Source organism: Zosterops lateralis (genome assembly GCF_965231275.1).
Source record: "Zosterops lateralis genome assembly, chromosome: 6".
NCBI classification, from domain to species: domain Eukaryota; kingdom Metazoa; phylum Chordata; class Aves; order Passeriformes; family Zosteropidae; genus Zosterops; species Zosterops lateralis.
In genome coordinates this window covers 31,236,923-31,257,036 of record NC_139761.1, presented here as the reverse complement: position 1 = coordinate 31,257,036, position 20,114 = coordinate 31,236,923, and the positions used below count along the sequence as shown (strand labels likewise).

Sequence of the window (20,114 nt, the reverse complement as noted above, 5' to 3'; positions counted from 1 at the left end):
GCACTCATTGGAAACATTTGATTGCATCAGGCAGTGCTGACACTCTTCACACTTGTGAAAGCAGTAAGATAATAAGAATTTATTTAATGTTACTAAAATTAAATACAAATAAAGCTTAAAAAGCCATTTCAGAATAATACAGGGACAATTTTTATGTTCATATTGTAAATCAGAATGCCCAGAGGAACAATCATCTAAATCTGTTGTTTAGAAAGAGAACATAAATTCAGTAAGACACAATAAATATAGTTTTTTATTGTCCTAAAGAAAAACTTATTTTTGATTGGGCTAAATTTTGATCCCAAGTATGCAAAAAAGGTGTTTACTCAGTAAGACATTTCTCATATCAGAAATGCAACTTTTCCTTACTGAGACGAGAAACTGAATAAGTTAAAATGTCCCAATATCACATTTTTTAACAGAAAACTGGAAAAGTGTTTATTTCATAGTGCATTGCATCATATATCTTCAGCTGGGTAACAGCTGGAAAACTAAAGAAATATAAATATATATTTGAAGACAGACAATATAAATTTATTCTGCATATACCAACAATTTGATAAGCATATACATATATATTTATCAAAATTAATTTTATGTCAGTAAAAAGTAATTTAAAATGTTTAGTAGAGACAAGATAGGAGAGCAGACAACACTGACATGTAAGTGCTGTGAGAACTAAACATTACATATATATATACACACACATATCTCCTCGTTAGTAGTATAAAGCTTAAGAGTATATCAGGCAAAGATTTGACATTTCATCGGCTTGGAGAGAATATTTCAAGATTCAGTATTCAATTTTTCACTTCATTAAAAGCACTTACTGCTGTACCTCCCATATTAGATGAAAAACCGTTAAAATAGGAACTTTCTGATCTTGGCAGAGCAAATTATCACTGTAAAGCTTTTATAAGCATCCCATAATGTAATTGTGAATTGCAGCCATTACCTTATGAGATAAGGAATCAAATATTCCCCAGAAAAGTTTTTCAGTTAAATGTAATTCTTCTTCTGCTGCGATTCCATAGCTTCCCATTCCTGAAGGCAGACAGTAATATTTCCAGCACTGCTCATAGTGATTTGTCAGAAGCTAGATTTTCAAGAAATAAAAATGCACGTGAAACATTGCTATTAAAGAAAATAAAAAACTGTTATGTTAGACAGTTACAGGAGTAGTATTATTTGTGTCTGTCTCTACATTTCCAATGGCTCAGAATTAGGGTCTTTTTTCTACTTTTTCTTTTTGGAAGAGCAGCAGAGCTCATATTGTGAAAGTATAAAGTCTGTATTATCTCCAGCTCCTGCTGTGGGATTCTCAATGATTACGGGGAGTAGCAAAATTTCAGAATTGTCACCATTTGAGTACAGACTAGCTCACAGGATAAAAATAGAGACAATGAAATAGGTATAAGGCAGGACATGATAGATTCTGATGAAAAGTTTTACAAATTCAAAGTGATTTAACAAATTCAAAGTGATTTGTCATTGATGGCTTTAGTGTTATTCAAAAAACTGCAAAAGACACCTGCAGTACACCCTTTTGGCTATGACTGCTCAGCTCTGGAAAAATTGTCAGAAAGAATTATCATACAGGAAATATGTACAGTTAAAGAGTTAGTATATATGATTATTGGTGCACTTTCCAAATAATTTCAAATTTCTACCAGTTTCTTCTGTAGAAGTAAAAAATCCTATCTCATGGAAATTTAAAAAAATTCTTTTAGTATCAGACTAGAATCTTGACATTTTAATTTTTACTGCCATTCTGTGTAAGAAGGGAAAATAATAATTAAAAAAACAGACCAAACACTCCCTCTACATCACACTTTTAGTCAAAAATTAATGATGCCCCAGAGTACATTTGTGAATATGGCCGCTCTGCTTTAAAACATGATAAAATTTCAATTCTTTCCCAAAAAGACACAGATCTAAGATCAGGCTGTTTTATCCCAACGAAAAATGAAACTAACCTGACAGAATAGTTCAAAATAAGATTTATCATATAAAAATTGTAATTCTGTTTTTACAGAACAAAAGGATAGATAAAACTTCAGTTACAGATTACTCAAAAATAAAAGGTGAATTTTCCTCCCTAGATCCTCTTAGACTTCACTCAAAATTCATTCCTGGACCATGCATCCCACCAAGAGTTATTATAGTTCATATGGCAGAAGAAATCTCAATATAACACTGACATTTAAATTGATAGATTTAAATACTCTTTTGCTGAAGCAATGGGAAAGTCAACAGTTCACCATACAAAATATTATAATCACCTTACTGTTTGCATTAGGCATGATTTCAAAAATTTTGCAAACACTACAATTATGAAAGACTATAAGACAATAACATTATTTTCAATTCAGAAGTAATTTTATACTGCTTTACCCTTCCAATTCTGTTTTTAAAAAGAAGACAACAACGATTTATTTTGAAGTTTTATGCTGGACACATGTACAGAAAATACAGTATTTACCTTGAGAGGCATTTTACAGTATTCATTGAGCAGGGGCACATCAAAAACCAGCCTTCTCAACAGCTGTTGTAGCATAGAGGGACGCAAATGGCTGTAAATTTAAAAAACAGATGTTATTAGCAAAATTCACACAGTTCAGTGTAAATGAAATAAAAATTGAAGTAAATTTACATATTGGGAGACAAAACACTCATTAAAAGTGTTGAAAAAACAATGCTATGTGCTCAAGGAATCTCACTATCTACCTACAGAAGGATATAGCACAGAACATTGTGCTACCTTTGAACCCTCTGAAGTGAACAGACAAATCTACATTTCAGCTCCTGAGATAACACCGATCATTTATTTCATGCAAGAATAAAATAGTCTCAGGCCTACACTACAGGCAAAAAAAGAAGTTGTTGAAATAAGTATCCTGCACAAAAGAAATTAATTTGTACACAAGTATTATACGTACTGGCAAATAGCAAGCAGGCATTCCTCAATAGCATCTCTTTGAGCTTTGGTGAGGGACCGTCCCTTGGATAACCTATATATTGTGTGAAGCATGGAGTCAACCAGAGAGGCATGATGCTCTGTTCCAGAAAAGAGGGGAGCACATCTTTTGAGTAACGGAAACACAGCTGAGCAAATATATCTATTTAGTGCGAGAGCTGCCTCTGTGGTACTTAGAGAAACCTGTATGAAGTAGTAAATAATTGTTAGTATCACACTGGATAAAGGTCACTAAATATGAAGGCTATAAAACATAATAATGCAATAGGCCTTAAGTCTCCTAAGTGGCTGGGTGCTAACATGATATTCTCAGTATGTACATGAGGACTAAAGTAATTTCTTTTTCAACTGGAGAAAATCCAAGCCATGCATTTATGTCCTGTCCTCTTACACCTCTGCACTCTGAATAGCAGCAGAAAAGAATATGCAGCTTCTGTCTTCAAACAGGCTAGAAAACCCCACTAAGCATTAAATAACACTTGTCATCTCATTTTCTTCATATATATGGATTTTCAGTGTAATTATTGGAAACAAAAGAAAAAAAAAGCAATCATTAGGCCTATTGCAGTATATACTCAATGCAATATTGCAGAAGTACTCAATGTACTTCTTGTATTACTCTACATCCTGTATCAAAAATTTTAAACTACTTTTACACTTCACAAGGTGCTACTGAATTCTTAAATCAGACTTATGCACTATAAATGAATAGTAAGTGAACTAATATTGACTTTTTTATTGTGAGCTAGTAATACCTTTTTTGAAAGCTGTTTTGACTTGAAATTCCAGTTTTTTACACTTACAGATCCACTATATCCAGCCACTGTATCTAAAGTCAATAATGAAATACGTACTGTATCCAAAGAGGCAGATGCTCTTAAATCTGGTAAAAAACCAACTTCCAATAGGTGAAGGAGGAAGCTTTGGTCCTTAATACCATAGACACGGTCCAAGAAGAGTACCATGGGTGCTTTATGATCAGGACAGAAACTGGCAGACATGTCTGGCTCATTTACTGTGCCATCTACACAAATACACAATGCCATTTTTAATCATAGATAACAGATAAAACAAGAAACTCTAAGGCAATGGAAGACATACACATTTACACATTTAATGTGTAAAACCACATACTCAAAGAAAATTACATTCTTGTTCAGTTTTGTTCTATGCTGGAAAAGAATCATTCAGAATACTAAATTTTTATTATTTAAAAACCCCAATTGTTTTGCAATTTAATTTTCTCTCACTCTTAAATGAAAGCTTAGAAATGAACAGTAAAATATTCTACAAATGACTGGATAATGTGGAAACACAAAGCAATGAGCCTAAGCTTAAATATTTTACCGTAAGAGGTACCATCTCTAGAGCCACTGCTGGAGACAAAATACTGGCCCATTAGTATGATCCTTGAAAGTATTTCTTACTTTCTTGCATTCTCTGCTCTACAGGAGCAAATATCTGTGCCACTGGAGCAGCTCTAACTGATGCAGATCTAATTAAAATTTGCAGAACAGTTCTCTGCTTACATTCAACTCTAACAAAACTGCTCTACTTTTCATCTGAAGGCTAATGTGGCAAAAGACTTTCATAAAAGATAAACAGTCTAATAAAAGTATTGAAGTTACCTTTGTTAACTGTGGACAACTTTAGTGGTATACTTATAATCCCCACCAAATCTTCAGTTGGCACTAGGGATCGAAGAATTGACCTGATTCGAATAGCTTCCCCTTTTCCACTTTGAATAAGCTGTCAGAAAAAATTATCAATTAAGAAATTTAATATTGAGGGACATAGGGAAATTTTCCTCAAAATATTTCTAATAATATGATTTTTTTTTTCAAACCCTGGAAGAAAATGTACAGAAACTCAATTTATCCAAGAATGAATGAAGCTGTAAAATTCAGCTGTCCCTACTTTTGTATCTGTTCTTATTTTTATATCAATGATTTCACAAAATTATAAATTCCCAGCAATGCCAAAAACTCCACACTGGTAAGATTCCTAAACCAACCGGATATGGTGATGAAACCAAAACTTATGAAATGTCCATGTTACCTAGAGAACTCATGGTGACAAGTTTTGAGCTTGCTTTTTTACCCAAAAAAATGGATGCAGACCTGTGTGACGTGTCCATGCATTTTCCTATTTTTTCTATGCTGTAAAATCCTCAAAAGGTATTTACAGTAATTTGGTGAGGAATTCCTTTCAACTTCTAGCAGAAATGAGGTATTCATAACCTGTGTCTGAAAATCTCTACCAGTAATTTTCATAACATGAAACTACTGTGTCTGGCAATAGAGAGCTACTACATATAGCTAATAAACTTAATAGCTTTTGTAAGAGTAAGTAGGGAGGCTGCAAGCCAAACTTCTTACTCTCATTGTATTGAAATACATAGAGGATATTAAGCTACTAAAGAATTTTAAGCAACAACGAGCAACAGTCAGCCAAATAAAACCAAGGCTTGCAGGCATCATGGTTGAAACAGTTATTTTACATATTTTTCCATGTATTCACATGGTGTGGGAACTATGTTGCCATCAATGCACATAAAAAACAGCCCTCTATCACATTCTTATAAGAATTATTTTTATGGCTTTCTAGAGAATTAATCAAGGCTCAATTCCAGAAGTTATACTGGTCACTTAAATGTGCAACACTTTTACTTCATATTTACTTTGATTCCATAGTCATGTAAAAATTATCAAAATTTAGATACATAAAAAAAGCATAAGGGAATCAAAAGAACATGGTCCTTTATTAACAGCTTGCAGAGAATACATCTACTTACATGCAGTAAGAAGACATAAAGCCTACCTTCTGAAGGGAAGAGGGCTTTGAATAGAGAAATGTTTAGCTGGACATGTACATTTAGGTTTACAAATATCCTACATTTTCTGAGCAAGCGGTAAAATGAACTTACGTGCATTTCTGGTGCACAGCGTCCAAGTAAATCTATGAGAGCTGAGTAAAATGACATGATTGCATTTCCCATGTGCACAGTCTCCTCTTCCTCCTCCTCATCATCACTAAAAAGTTAAAAATAACAGTGAGCAATTTCCCTAATCTAGGTTTTATAGCTCTTCTCATCATCCAGAGACTATTCACCTGACATACGCATCCCTTTGGCTCCAGACTAAAGAGTTTTTGTCCCTAGGGTAAGCATGTAGGCTAACTGTAATAGCTGAATTCACATGAGCCTTTTACCTTCCTCTTTTGCTTTAGCTTAACTTTGGCTTCATTCCACAGCAGTCTTCTGTTTTGTCCTTCAGGCTTTTTATCTCTCTAACTCTTATTCCACTTTTATCTAGCTAATGCTTTATGAATACCATATGACAACTGCTTGTGGATGTGAATCTCTAATTCTCTCTGTTTGTGTAATGCCTTGCACAACAGGGTCTATTATCCACATGCTGCAAGCATGATTGGACCAGCTATTAAATCCTCATTTACCAAAGAAGCATTCGTGTTTACTTACCCTTCTCTTTTATATGCCTGGGAAGGAAGGTCACGACTAGGATTCTCTGAGATCCTGATAGCTTCCTGCATAGCAGCCAGCAAACCATTTCCTCCTTCTCCCCTAAGGTCTGGCCCAAAGCACTCTGGCCGTCGAATAAGGAGCTTGACAACAACACTTGCATTTTCCTCAACACTTTCACCTGAGGACCAAAAAGCACTGCACATATTTTCTCCTGAAAGGTATTTTTAAGTCAGAAGAAAACTTCATTTCACTTCTCCTAAGTGTTACAAAATATAAAACAAGTCCTCATCCTAAGGCGCCAGAGTTGAGATTCTCCTGCAGCCCGAGGTGAAGACCATGGATGAGGCAGCTGTGTCCCTGCAGACCATGGAGGTCCACAGGGATGCAGACATCCACCTGCAGCCTCTGGAGGAGACCCACACTGCAGCAGGGGGATGCCTGAGAGGAGGCTGTGAACCTGTGGGGGTCTGGGATGGAGCAGGCTCCTGGTAGAGTCCCCTGCAGACCCATGAAGAGTGGAGCCCACACTGGAGCAGGTTTCCTGGTAGGACTTGTGGGGAACTCACACCAGAGAAGCCTGTCCTGGAAGGACTGCACCCCATGGAAAAGTGACCCACACTGCAGTAGTTTGTGAGAATTTTTCCCTGTGGGATGGACTCAGGTTGAAAAGGCTGTGGAGGATTGTCTCCCATGGGAGGAACCACATGCTACAGCACGGGAAAGACTTCTGGAGGAATGGCAGGAATACATTGACATAACTCCCACTCCTGGTCTTCTTGTGCCAAGGAATTCTTGACATGATTTGCTACCATGGCTACAGGTTAATCTACTCAATTATGTGATTTGCAAAAAAATTAAGGAAAAAAAATACAACTATGAAGATTAAAAAAAAAAATTAAAAATTACAATAATAAGCATACACCAATAGACTTGTGTTTGTCATGAAAAGAGTATTAATTAACCTCTCTTCAGATTTAACATACTTTTATGGTTAGGAAATTTCTTTAAAGGAAACCTTCTGATGGAATCTGGAGGCCAAGAAATTAGACTTACTGTTAGCAAAAACTGCAAATCGTAAGAATGACAGGTAACGTTCACCCTCTATCGGGTTCCATCCAATGTCTGGATATCCTTTAGCCAGCAATACTGGACAACTCTGCAGGCCACAACCTGCCAGGTAGGTAACAACCTGCAACACAGAAGTAATCATTTATTCATATGTTTAGAAATGCATTTCTAAAAATAGCTCTAAACCAGAATGAGATTTTACTTTTTTTTTAATCATAAGATTTTTATATTCTGGGCATTTAAGCTAAGAATCTAAAATTGCTTTTTATCTATTTTATCTCTCATAGGTTTTTTTTAATGAAAAAGGCTATTACTCTTTGTTTGTCAAGTTACCAAATTATATGATGACACAAAAAGACAACATCAACAAAGGTCGAATGCGAAAAATAGAGTAAAATCTTGTATAACCCAGATCTTTTTGACAGTCACATAGAAATGCTGTATCATTCTGTGAATAGGATGTCTGTCACATCCATCAGCTAATATCCAGACAGTATTAGTTTTCTCTAATTATTTAGTATATAGATTTGTTTACTGAATAACTTCCACATACTGCACTAGATAAAGTATACATTGCAGCCAATACATTATGATTCTTATAGCTAAAATGACTAATGAATTTGAGAAGCCCAATCTGAGGCATATACAGTCTGATTTTTTCCTAAAATACTGCTTATGTTACAGCTGATATCTGTTACTGTTTGAACATTCAGGATTTGTACAGTGACAAGTATTTCAGTAAGCAAACTGCCAAGTATTTCAAGGTAAGCAATCAGTAAATGAGAAATATGGTCAATGGCAAAATTTAGTTTAAGTGACTTCCTCTACAGTAGTTTCCATGATAATATAAGACAGTCACTGGTAGTGTTTCAGTCACTGGTGTTGTATCCCAAGGATTGATATCAATACCATTCAATTTTTTATTAATGACCAGACAGAGTGCACTCAGCAATTTTGCAGGTGATAGAAAATTGCTAATTCTTCTCAACAGTATATTGCCTAGTAAATATACTGCTGTGCTGTCTCACATCCCTTCCGTTTATATTCTTGTCTGTCTTCCCCATACTATCGCTGTAATGTGCCCATTTATTTCAATTTCACAACTTTTCCTCTCCCACATCACATACTGATCACCAAAAGTCCCACAATTTCCACTGTCATCACCACAGGATCCTCTGATACTGCACAGAGATTTTCCCCAAGCTAAGCTATCATTTAGGTGTTTGACTATTCCCTCCATTTCTATTAAACCCTGCTTTCTGTTTTCTGTAGCCCAGTGCTCTGCTAGCACGGCTAACTTCCATTACTGGCTTTCCTCCTCTTCTGACTGTGCACTTCTATCTCTAAATCTGTTTTCCTCCTGTGATATATAAATAACTTTCATGCCATTTTTTACATTTTACCACATTTTCCAGCTCATCCTGCCTCTCTTCACATTCCCCTTTATTTGTAACCGTTGCCAATGACTTGAATTCTGGATTCAGTTTCCCATTGACTCTACCCTTAAAATCCCGTTTCACCTTTCATCTTGAAATACCCGCTCATCCATTCTCTTAGCTCTAACCTGCAGCCACAGATCTCTGTGATTTAAGCCAAAAAGACCTGTGTCCTTTTTTTAACATTCTCCTCCTAATTCTCATTTTTTTCCTCACCAAACAGCATTTCTTGATATTCCTGTCTCATGTCTTTTTTCTTGTCGTCCTTTCTACCTAAGAACAATAGTGAAAGAATGCAGAAGATACAAATAAATCTCTTAATGCTCTGATTAAGCATAAAGCAAAACCAGGGAAAATTCCGCTCAGTCAACCTTACCTCGAAACAACATGTACATAGAGTGGGTATTTCTGAGGACAACATATTCAGAAACTACTATGACCAAACTTGCTCTTTTAAACCCTTTTAGTACAAGTACCCATTTAATAACTGGGTAAATAGGTCAGAGTGGTCACCTTATCAAGATCTGGCTCCTCCAATGCGAGTGCAAGCTCATTATTGTCCATTACAGAGGCTGCTGCCACATCGAGTGGTGTAGAACCCCTCATTGAAGGAAATGCTGCAGAAAAATGTTAATACACAATAATGAATGAAGTTTGCAGTAATCACATTCATGCAGCAGAGGGCAGCAATCACGCTGGAATCTAGACCATAAATATACTCATAGTACATTTTAGGGCAGTTCTTCATGCAAGAACACAGTCATCTGTTTTTAATAAAGTGAAAATGCTGAAATTTTTTTCTGACTTCACATGCATTTCTATAAGCATACTCAACCACAGTGGTGTTAAATGCAGATGAAAAAAAAAACATTAACAATATGGCAAATCAGAGGAATACTATTTTCTTAGGAGACCAACATGTTAACTACGTAATTCTGCACAGCCTTATTGAGCAAGATTTTAAAACATGCTTATGTTTAGTAACAATAGACATTTCAAGTTTCAGTTACCTGGTTTCTTACTTTAATCTTTTCCAGTTTTCTGTGTTTATTATGGCCAAATGCACACATGAACATCTAAATCACTGTGAAATCTCATGCTATCTTGCCTTATCTTCTTATTATAGCCAACTATTTATCCAATAAAATTTTCCTTGTGTTACAAAATCTAATGCACATGCATTAAAAAACATACATTCAATGTTCAAAAGTAAAACATGAAATTTACTTCAGTAGCCTGAACTGTAGAGGCAAGGAAAATTAAACCAGATGAAACAGGCAAGCACCATAAGGAGTCAATTTAATCTTAGATTTCAAACCACAAGTATTTTGAATGGAAAAATATGAAAGCATATGCCTAATACTATTTTTTTCAAGGTGTTTTCAGATTTAGACTATTCTGTTTCTAATACAATTCATAGACACATAAGCATGACACAAAAGTGAAAAAAAATTAAAGGTGAAGCGACAAGGTGGTTTAAGCATGTTTCAGCCTGCTATGCAAATCAGACATCAGTCTTGTGATATCACAGTTGCTCCTACTCTTGCTTCTAGGTGTTGCAGCTACATGGCGTACCCAGTCCAACACTGCTGTTTTCCAGTAAGTAGCTGAGATGCTCAAACATGGCTTTTTGGTTCTGACGACTAATGCGACAGAAGTAGCACAGGAACCGACAACAGCTTGCCACCATCTTAGGAAAAGCGATCTGCTGAAGAGGAAAGTTGACAAAGCAGTGAAATATGTTAATTACCAATCTGTTCCAGTTCTTCTTCATGCACTCCTAACATGGAAAGTATAGTGAAGTTACCAAGGTGATGAGCAACTGACGGTTGCTTTGGTTCTAACTTCAGGAAGGACCCATCTTTCCTTTTAACTTTCGCATTCATTAGGCCATTAAAGTGTTGAAAATTAATTTTTCAGAGAACTATAGGTGACATACCAGCTTGAACTGACAAGTTTTTACATTCCCACCATTCCTTCAGAGACTACATGTCTCAGTAGAGCCTCATGATTAACCGTTTATTCCAAGAAGCTGGAGATCTAGCTCAAACAATCTGCTGCCACAACCTAGAAAAACGCCCAATCTCTAAACCACAGACTACAGTTCATGATTGCTCATTCCATCTCTTGCAGCTACAACACTGAACAGACAGAAATGTTCATGAGGTACCCACTGTCTATATGCAATTCATAAAGACAGAGACATAAAATAGGTTATTTTAGGTGGCCAAGCACATTTAATGGCACAACACTAGGTGACTAAGCAGTTTTCTCAGTCAGCATTTCCTTTGAAGGTTATCATGGTAATTTCAGTAAAGCATTTTTGTAGATTATTAAAATTTTCTAGGAAAACGTTTTAATAAAATGAGAAGGCATTGAGGGTTGTCATTGTTTTGGGTTTCAGGGTTTTTTATCATGTTTGGCTCTATGTACAAGTTGTAGCAAAACCAGGGTGTTGTAATACCTATAAATTAGCAAAGTAATAATAATTTTATAATTGATTGTAACTTGCCTTGAAATGTAACATAAATACTAAAACTGGTATGTGAGTACTCTGTAAAACTGCAATGGTACAGGCAGATTGAATGTATAAGCATTTAAGAGAATTATATAAGCATTATGACCAAAGAGGCAAACAAAGAGTGGTGCAGCTGCACATAGAAGACAATCAAATTATGAAAAATTGAAAGACAAAGAAAAGATAAGCAAAAGGTAAAATATTGGGCTGAAAATTGCTCCAAATACAACAGAAATATCAGTGGCCAGGCAAAAGGATATTAGATAAGGAATACTGGGATCAGAGAAGAGCCCTCTTTCTGGGGTGGAGGCAACAAGATGAAAACATCAGGCATGAGCAAAGAGAAGAAAGAAAATATGCATGCTTCACTTCTCACTTCCTTCAAGAGTGAAAATTTTCTGTTAGGCTTCTCAAAATTGACACCACTCTGCCTTTAAAATAGCATGTATATATATTCAAGCATAACACAGAGAAAAGGGAGAACACAACACTGCAAGAAAATTTTTTCTCAATTCAAGTACATGAATTTGAGCATTAATATTTAAATTTGGTTTAGCCTCTTATTAAAATTTATTGGTAGTAACACTTCATTTAAGATGAAGAAGTAAATCTTCCTACCAGAGCTACACCTCCAATAAATGCAGTTAAAGTATGTATTTAATTTAAGAACAAAACATTTTACAATCCTATTAAAAGAAAAATGAAACACCTGTAACATCTCAGGTTTTACAAATCAAGGCTAGGCTACTGGACTTTTCCCTCTAGTAAAATAAACAAGATTCTACTTTTTTATTAATGAATACTTCAATTTGGACAAGCAAAATCTAGCTTGCATGGGATATATTTTTGTTCACTTAAACATGCTAACATATTTTTGGAGAAGTTGCAAAACACATAACAAATCGTGAAATTACCTGAGATTTATCTCCTCCAAGCACATTGACCATTACATCCATAACAGTCTCATGCATGCCCAAGACTCTCATTAAGTTAGGATGCTGATAAAACACCTTGTTGTTCATTATATCCCTAAAATGGAGAAAAGACAATTTGTTTTTAAGAAACTCCAAATTAATTTAAGTCAATGCATTGAGATTTCAGAAGTATGAATTCATTGTATTAACATAATTTTAAATTCTTAGAATTCAGCATAATACAAAAGCACCTGAGAACAAAATGATTCACATTTCAACATGCTGTCATTTGTCTAATTCTCATAGATTTTTCATAATAAGAATATTAACCTCCAAATTATTTCAAAATGGCAATTCTTCATCTCTAAATTGCTCCTACCATCTGTTCTGTTTAAATAAAAAAAATATTCTGTGATGATCTAAGTGGAAAAGAATATGTTTTGTTAGGTTTTAAGTTGAGAAGAGAGATCAAGAAAATTAAATCAAATCAATCATATTTCTGCAGTAACCTCTTAATAAACTTCCTCTCTTCACAAAGTAAACTCAATAAATAGACCTAGCATTTAAAGTTATCTGTTATATGTATTTCATCAGTATTTCCAAATTCTGTCACAAGTGGTATAAGGCCCATTATGAAGGAGTTTTAACTTTTTCATTCTGCCCACCATTCTCTCAACATTTTTGCGAATCTGCTATATTGGTTTCATAATCCAGAAGACAATTTATGTATTTCAAAATAATCCAGGAACTAGATTTCAATAGAATCCAGGGATTACTAACATTTTAGGACAACCTGTTAAAAACACAAGGCAAACAACAGGAATCATGCCAGCTTTAAAGAAATACAGAAGATTGGGAAGGGATGAGTCTCAATACAGCACCTCTTGGAAGGTGTTTATGTACGTACCATGTTTAGGCAAAATTTATCCTTTATCCCTCATATAAATCTCAGCAAATTTACTAACTCAGCATCAAGGACAAATTGGGTAATACTGTCACACACTGCCTAATGAGTCATTGCCAATTCAAATTGATAAGTCAAATGAAGAGATTAGCTTTCACATTTTTTACAAAAACAATATAAATTTCACATTGAAATAGTAAGAATAATGGAACTTTCTTACAATTGTTGTAAAGGAAAGAATTTTTTTAATATTCTTGGAGAAAGACAAATATATATGGTTCTCAGGTAATAATACTATGATGTTCTCTCTTTCTAAATGCATCATTTTAATTGAAGTAATTTACTTTCTGTGATATTTTTTCCAATATTAAATGGCCCAACCAACATTTAGTCACACAAGAGGAATAACAAACATGCAGGAATGCACCATAATACCACTGCTCAACAGAGGTAATTTTATAGCAAAGATGCAGAAAATATTCTTACATCATCTAGTGCTATATAAAAGAAATTTCTTCGGAATTTCCAATTGAAAAGACACCAGCAAGCTTATTCATTCATACATGAAATATAAAATGGACTTAAAGTTTGGGAAAATGCAGCATAGACAGATCGCAGCAAAAATTTTACTGATCATTTTCTCCAGAGCTGCTGAAACATGCACTTTGATTAGGGTTTAAGAATTAGGCTTAACTGTAATACAAGAAGTTCATTTTCTTTAGATAATACCTTAGTTCACAGAAACTTTGATGCTTTTGATACTCTTAGAGAGATCAGTCGGAGTCACCTTGGAAATATATGTGAAAATGTAGATCTCTGGTACATATTTACACTTCAGTACAGCATTAATTCTCATTTAGGGACAAAAAGTACAGGTTTTACTAATATAACAAAAAGCTTCACATCAACTTAAAAACAAAATTCTGTTAATTCCATACCCTAATCCATTAATCATTAGCAATTCCTCCTCTTTTCCCATCCTCACACTGAGAAGTGAGCGAATCTGGCCCAGTGCTGCAAGCAGATTAATGGTATCCTTCACAGAGGCAGCACTGATAGTGTATGCTTTCCTCAGGGCTTGAAGGAGCTCACCAATGCTGTCATATTGCCTACGAAGGAGGCTGTACATGATCCGAACTAATTCAGGGTCTTGGATCTGATCTTCTTGGGACCAGCGCACCATTGTCTGCGATATGAGCTCTTTCAGTGTAGCTAAAAGCAAAATACATTAAATGTTACTAGCTTCCCAACAGAAAATATCAAAAACATGTATTATAGTAAAATACGTAAGAGTAGGCAACAAAGAGGTTGTAAAAAACCACAAGCAGACTGAATAGGATTTTTAAATCAAAAAAGAACCTTTCAGATCCTTCAAGATAAGTGTAATGTTCTTGAGAGATACAAAACCATAAACATCTACTTAGGGTTTAAGTCCATACCAGCACTGTTGACAGTGAAAGCCTCTAAGTTGACCATGAGTCTAAGAATCATCCTTGTAAATTAAATGTTGCCTTTTAATTTATCCCTCATCTCTATATCAAGTCACTGTCACTTGGGTATGTACTTTCTAAAAATATTGTATTGTTTGGAACTACAGAATAAATGTTGCTTGAAGCACTTGTGTTGTAGACATTGCAAATTCAGTGATGCGGAAAACAATTTTGCTGAGCCCAAAGTTTAGGGAATTTACCTGAAAACTAGACATACGTTCCAGCCCTTGTTCCAACAAATGTTCCTGCTTGATATTAAGTAGAACAGGAATATCCCCTTTACCTCTTAAAACATGCAAGTTTCTTTCTTCTATTACCAGTAAACCTACCCCTTGAATTTTCCAAAGTTCTTCCAATGGCAAGAACTACTCCCTCCATCACTGAAGTGTTTATATGTAGTGTAGAGCCACTGGGGTTTGTGTCTACACTATTCTTGACTTGCTAGGGCTTCTTTCTTAGTTTACTTAATATTGCATTTATGCAAACTCATCATTAATTCGGATGTTCTGTTCAATAATTAGGCTTCCAATATGTGGGAACAAATTCTGTACTTCACAGAGATAGCCCCACTCTTAGTGGCATGTCATGCCTTATGTCAGCTTTGACTTGATAGTTACAAAAGTCCTATAATCATTATTAACACTAATTCATTGCCTCTATATATTTATTTTCAGAGCTCTAACTTGTTTTTAAATACAAAATTTACTGATTAATCATTAATACTAGATTGAAATTGCTGGCTTTCCTCACTTGGGTAAAAGTTCATTTGGGATAAGAAATGAATGCATGCTTGGAGGAAAGGAAGATTTATTTGTAGTAAATAGTTCCTTCTTACGAATATTCACACTCTCAGTATGTATGACCAAAGCTAAGACACTCCAGACCAGGGATTTTAACCTTGGAAATAGGTACACATCCTGCACACCATGCAAATGAAATAGGTACTCTTCATTCACATAAGAGGATTGGGGGCACCTCCAACACCCGTTTCCTTTAATCTCTGAATTCCAAGTTTCCTGGTGCATAAAGGGAAAGTACACACATTGACTAAAAAACCTCAGCCTCTCCACCTATAGTCAAGTATATTATATATTTATATTATTTTTCATTGTGCTTTGAATGACCTAATCCATGTGCATATTTGTACTATGCATCACTCCAAGGAGAAGCCCAAGCCTGAAGAAATTACCTGAAATTTCTAGGAAAATAGACACTGTAGGATCATTTTTCCAGCCTACATTTCTTGTAACCCAAAGCTCTGGTACATGAAATAAGTGAACTGCTCTGTTCCAAGGACTAAACACCATGTGCCCCGAGGCTTTAGGAGTGAATACTTCCTGATTCATGACAGTAGAAACCACATGAAACCAGGAAAAGAAGTGATACCTCCAGATATTGAGCAGATCCTGCTACTATTAAAGAGAAAGCAGATGCTAACAGATGAGTCACTGGAGAATGAAGCCTTGTTTCATGCAGCATATCAGATTGTTATAAGATTCAATGTACTTGCAACACAGTAATGAGCTTAACAGACCAAAACATGCTTTCAGATTAGGACAAACACTCTAAGGTGCTTTCCAGAGCAAGCAGACGGGGCAAGACATGTCAGGAGTTGTAAAATAACTTTGCTGTCTAATCTCAACACAACTCTTGATTAAATTATTGAGCCTGAAATGAATTAACCATTCCACATCTGTACATGGGCCTATTGCTAAACTGAGTCACTTGGGAAAAAAAAAAAAAAAAGAGGAGTAGCCATCATTGGTTGATCAACTTCAAGTCATTTGGAGAATCCCGCACATGATATCTGGATGGCATTACAGACATTTAGAGCTAGAAACCCCATCTTGATTCAGAAAGGAAATAAAAAACCTCAGCAAAAATATGTCCTAAAGGAAGACCTGGAGGAATCTGGCTTTTTGTCTTGCTTATTCCTCACCATCTCTAGTCACTTCTAAGTATTGAAAACTCATAAACATATCACAGCAAAGACAAGTTTGTGATATCCATACCACACATCACCCTCACTGGGGTGAATTCTCATGTGACATATGAGCACAGTGGCAGCGAGAATCTGGTGAGTTGTTCAAAGAGGCTCAACAAAAAGCTTCTGCAAATAGTTGAGGAATTGCAAGCACAGAATCAATCTCACTTTTATAGACCATGAACATCCTTTGCATGTTATGGAAGAGGGTATGGGAATGGATAGGTACAGGAATACTGCTCAGAATAAGAAGTTTGTGATCACAAGTGCTTTGGAGGGTTTATGTCCTTGTCTGTATTTGCATGTGTATGCAGCCTAAGAACAGGTAACAGACAGAAATGGAGGTAAGCTCTAAAGAAGAATTTTTACATAAAAAACACCCAAACCATAAAAATTAGATCTTCCCAAGTTTAGAATGCTTGAGTCTAGATTATTGTGCTATAATTAGTCTTTCACAGTTCTTTATAGAGAATATGTAAATTTTCAAACTCAAAGTTAATGATCTGGATCCAAAATCTTCTACTTATTTTAATTTCTTGTTTAAAATACATCTGAGGTGTTCAGTATGCAGAATAAGAGTTCTAAGAGGCAGAAGAAACTTAAAACAGGTAGTCTCCTTCTTCAGCCCCTTATAAAATTTTATTAGAACATACATTCTTGTTGACTGTGTAAAACTTTAACACCTGCATTATGAAAGAATTTATATGGAAAGAAAACTTACTAGGAGCTTTTTCTTCTTCTTCCTTAGGCTCCAATTTTTCTGCTTTTGGTGGACCTTTGATTTTGTACATTAATGAACGGAGTTTACCAGCCAAGGAGGAATCTTCTTCTTCTTCTTCCTCTTCCTCTAGTGGAATACCTTAGCATAAAATAAAACTGGTTAGCAACAAAACTTAATCTTTGAAGTTTAACTCCCTCAATATTTAAATAATATTATATTGATATAGGACTATTTTTTTTAACCAGCAAATTTCATACAGGATAAAACAGCAGTTTTAACACATAGGACCAGAAGCACCCCTCAAATTATGTTCATTTCAGTAGACTTCTTACATCCAGATTTATAGTATTCATTTTTCACTATTATGAGCAAAGAAGTGGTACATTTTTAAGACTCTACTATGGCAATTAAATATGGCTTATGGTCATAATTGATTAAATATGTGATCCTTTGTTTCATATTGCAGAATGTAGGCTAAAGAAAGAAGTGTATGGCTGTGTCTTACAATACAGTACAGTTTTTCAATAGAGATAGTTAGCAGCCATAAACACATATATCAACTGAATTTAAAGCTGTAAGAAGGCAGACATTCAGAGATCATTTTGGTAATATATGTTTTTTAATAAAATGTACACAATGAGACGGGATGTCATTTTACTAGGTGGTTTAATACAGTTCAGTTCACTACAGTGCTTCACAACCATTCAGTCTCTCACACCTTAGTGATCATCAGACAACACGTTATGTGCAGAAGCAAAGAACAACTAAGCAGTCTCCCTTCAGATCAGAGAATTGATCAATTGTGCCAAGCTGAAATGTAAGCTTTTGAGTTTGCTTATTAAAGAGAAATTGAGAAACGGAGAAATTTTTCAGACAGGACACTAGAGCCAGAACCTGAAGCAAAGGGGAAAAGAATAAACTGCAGTGGCTAAAACTTCTACTAAACAATTAACTAAGAAAGAAAACAGAACAGACATGTGGTATCAAGTTGGAAAAACTTTGCTGCTGGCAGTTAAAAAGGGGGAGTGGAAATTATGACTAGGAATGACTAAGTGAAAAAATTCAAAGGTACTGGGAGGGAATGAAAGAAGTCAAAATTGAAATTGGACTGTAAATATGGAATTTAAGAAATAGGATAAGTGAAACTGGCTTGGCAAAATGAAAAGTCAAGAAAGAAGGAAGGATATAGTCAGTCTGAAAAAAGTAAGAACAGGAAACATCACCAGTAATGAAAGGAAAGAGAAAGCACACAAGGATGGTAAAGGAAGAAACTATCTGTCATTGAAATAAAACCTAGGCCCTGGACACAAGAGAAAGACACTGGGAGCAGAACTCTTAAGAAGCTGAAATGGACGGAAAAGAAATTCACTGGGACCATGAATTTAAACAGTGTTGAGGTAGGTGAAGTCTGTTACTCTTCCAGGTGAGATCTCATTTACTGTTCCACATCATTAATTGTTCATTCTGCATCCTCTTATGTTGCGGTGTGCTTTTGGGTTTTACCAGTTTTCTTTATGCATCTGTTCTTTGTTTTACAATGGTTTGTCCCATACCCCCATGTTAAACATTTCTTGGTTTCTCCCTGAGTGATTGTCAGGTGTCAATCACAATTATGGATACTGTCCATCACTTTACAGCCTCGCCCTGAAGTCTGGAAATTGCTAGTGAGGATGTTGAGTGATTGGCAGGGTCCCAGTTCTCCCCTCCCCTGGATTTATTGATTTGTTCTATTGACTGTCATTTATGTTCTGAGTCACTCCCCTCACCCATTGGATTGGTTCCAAGCTGTCCCCTTCCCCTTTCCCCACCTCGATACTTAAAGTGCTGTACAAGGGAGGAAAGTCGCTTTTGTGGGCTCTCTCTGGGTGTGTACAAGTCCACATTGGCTTAATAAACCCCAGTTGAATTTCTCACAAGAGTCCTCCCTTATTCTTCGCATTGGGCACGTTTCTGCCAAAGGCAAAAACTCACAGGATCGGGAAGCAGCACACAGAACCTTCCACTGCGGCTCCGGTGCCAGGGCTGGCCAGGCAATGTGGACAGGGATCCCGAGACACACTGGAGAACCTCACTCTTATAGCTGCAGTCCATTCAGAAGCTATCTTTTGTTGCTACTGGGGAATTGTTTCCCCCCTACTGGGGAATTGTTTCCTCCAAGTGGCAGAGGTCTGTGCATGGGTACAGATGGTTTCAACCCAGGTAACAGTTTGATATAACACTACAAAATACGCTGTAAATTTGTTTGGTTTTTATAACCAAGAAATTGCACATTAAAAATATGATAGAGGATCATTATTTTGCCAGCAAAATTAACCACTTACAGCTAGGATGTGCTAGGATTAAGACTGCCTGAGCAACTATTTGCTTATATTCATTATGAAGAAGCCTTTAATTACTTGATTGCATACATAGTTTTCCACTTAGATGGCAAAGTATACTTAGTACTAAAAAAACTGATTAAACATTCCAAGCAGAACTCCTATTCATTTAATCTGCAGCTGTGACTGATTTTCAGGACCACGTCAGGACACAGATAATGAGGAACACTTATCCTCAGCAACCACCTCTGATAAATCTGTACAAAGTAATGAATATGGTTTTGCTTAGAAACCAGAGGA

At 35.7% G+C, this 20,114-nt stretch overlaps 1 protein-coding gene across 1 annotated transcript in view; it reads right to left on the bottom strand.

Annotated features, from left to right (window-relative positions):
- RYR3 (ryanodine receptor 3) overlaps positions 1-20,114 on the bottom strand; it is a 190,127-nt gene that overhangs the window by 70,993 nt on the left and 99,020 nt on the right. Inside the window, exons 38-50 of the mRNA XM_083863077.1 lie at positions 17,497-17,634; positions 14,240-14,513; positions 12,398-12,512; positions 10,541-10,670; positions 9,479-9,582; positions 7,515-7,650; positions 6,459-6,639; positions 5,904-6,009; positions 4,606-4,726; positions 3,832-4,001; positions 2,940-3,160; positions 2,483-2,573; positions 956-1,096 (exon numbers count right to left, since the gene is read on the bottom strand). Coding sequence (XP_083719203.1) covers positions 956-1,096; positions 2,483-2,573; positions 2,940-3,160; positions 3,832-4,001; positions 4,606-4,726; positions 5,904-6,009; positions 6,459-6,639; positions 7,515-7,650; positions 9,479-9,582; positions 10,541-10,670; positions 12,398-12,512; positions 14,240-14,513; positions 17,497-17,634 — 1,928 coding nt within the window. The remainder of the gene's footprint in view (positions 1-955; positions 1,097-2,482; positions 2,574-2,939; positions 3,161-3,831; positions 4,002-4,605; positions 4,727-5,903; positions 6,010-6,458; positions 6,640-7,514; positions 7,651-9,478; positions 9,583-10,540; positions 10,671-12,397; positions 12,513-14,239; positions 14,514-17,496; positions 17,635-20,114) is intronic.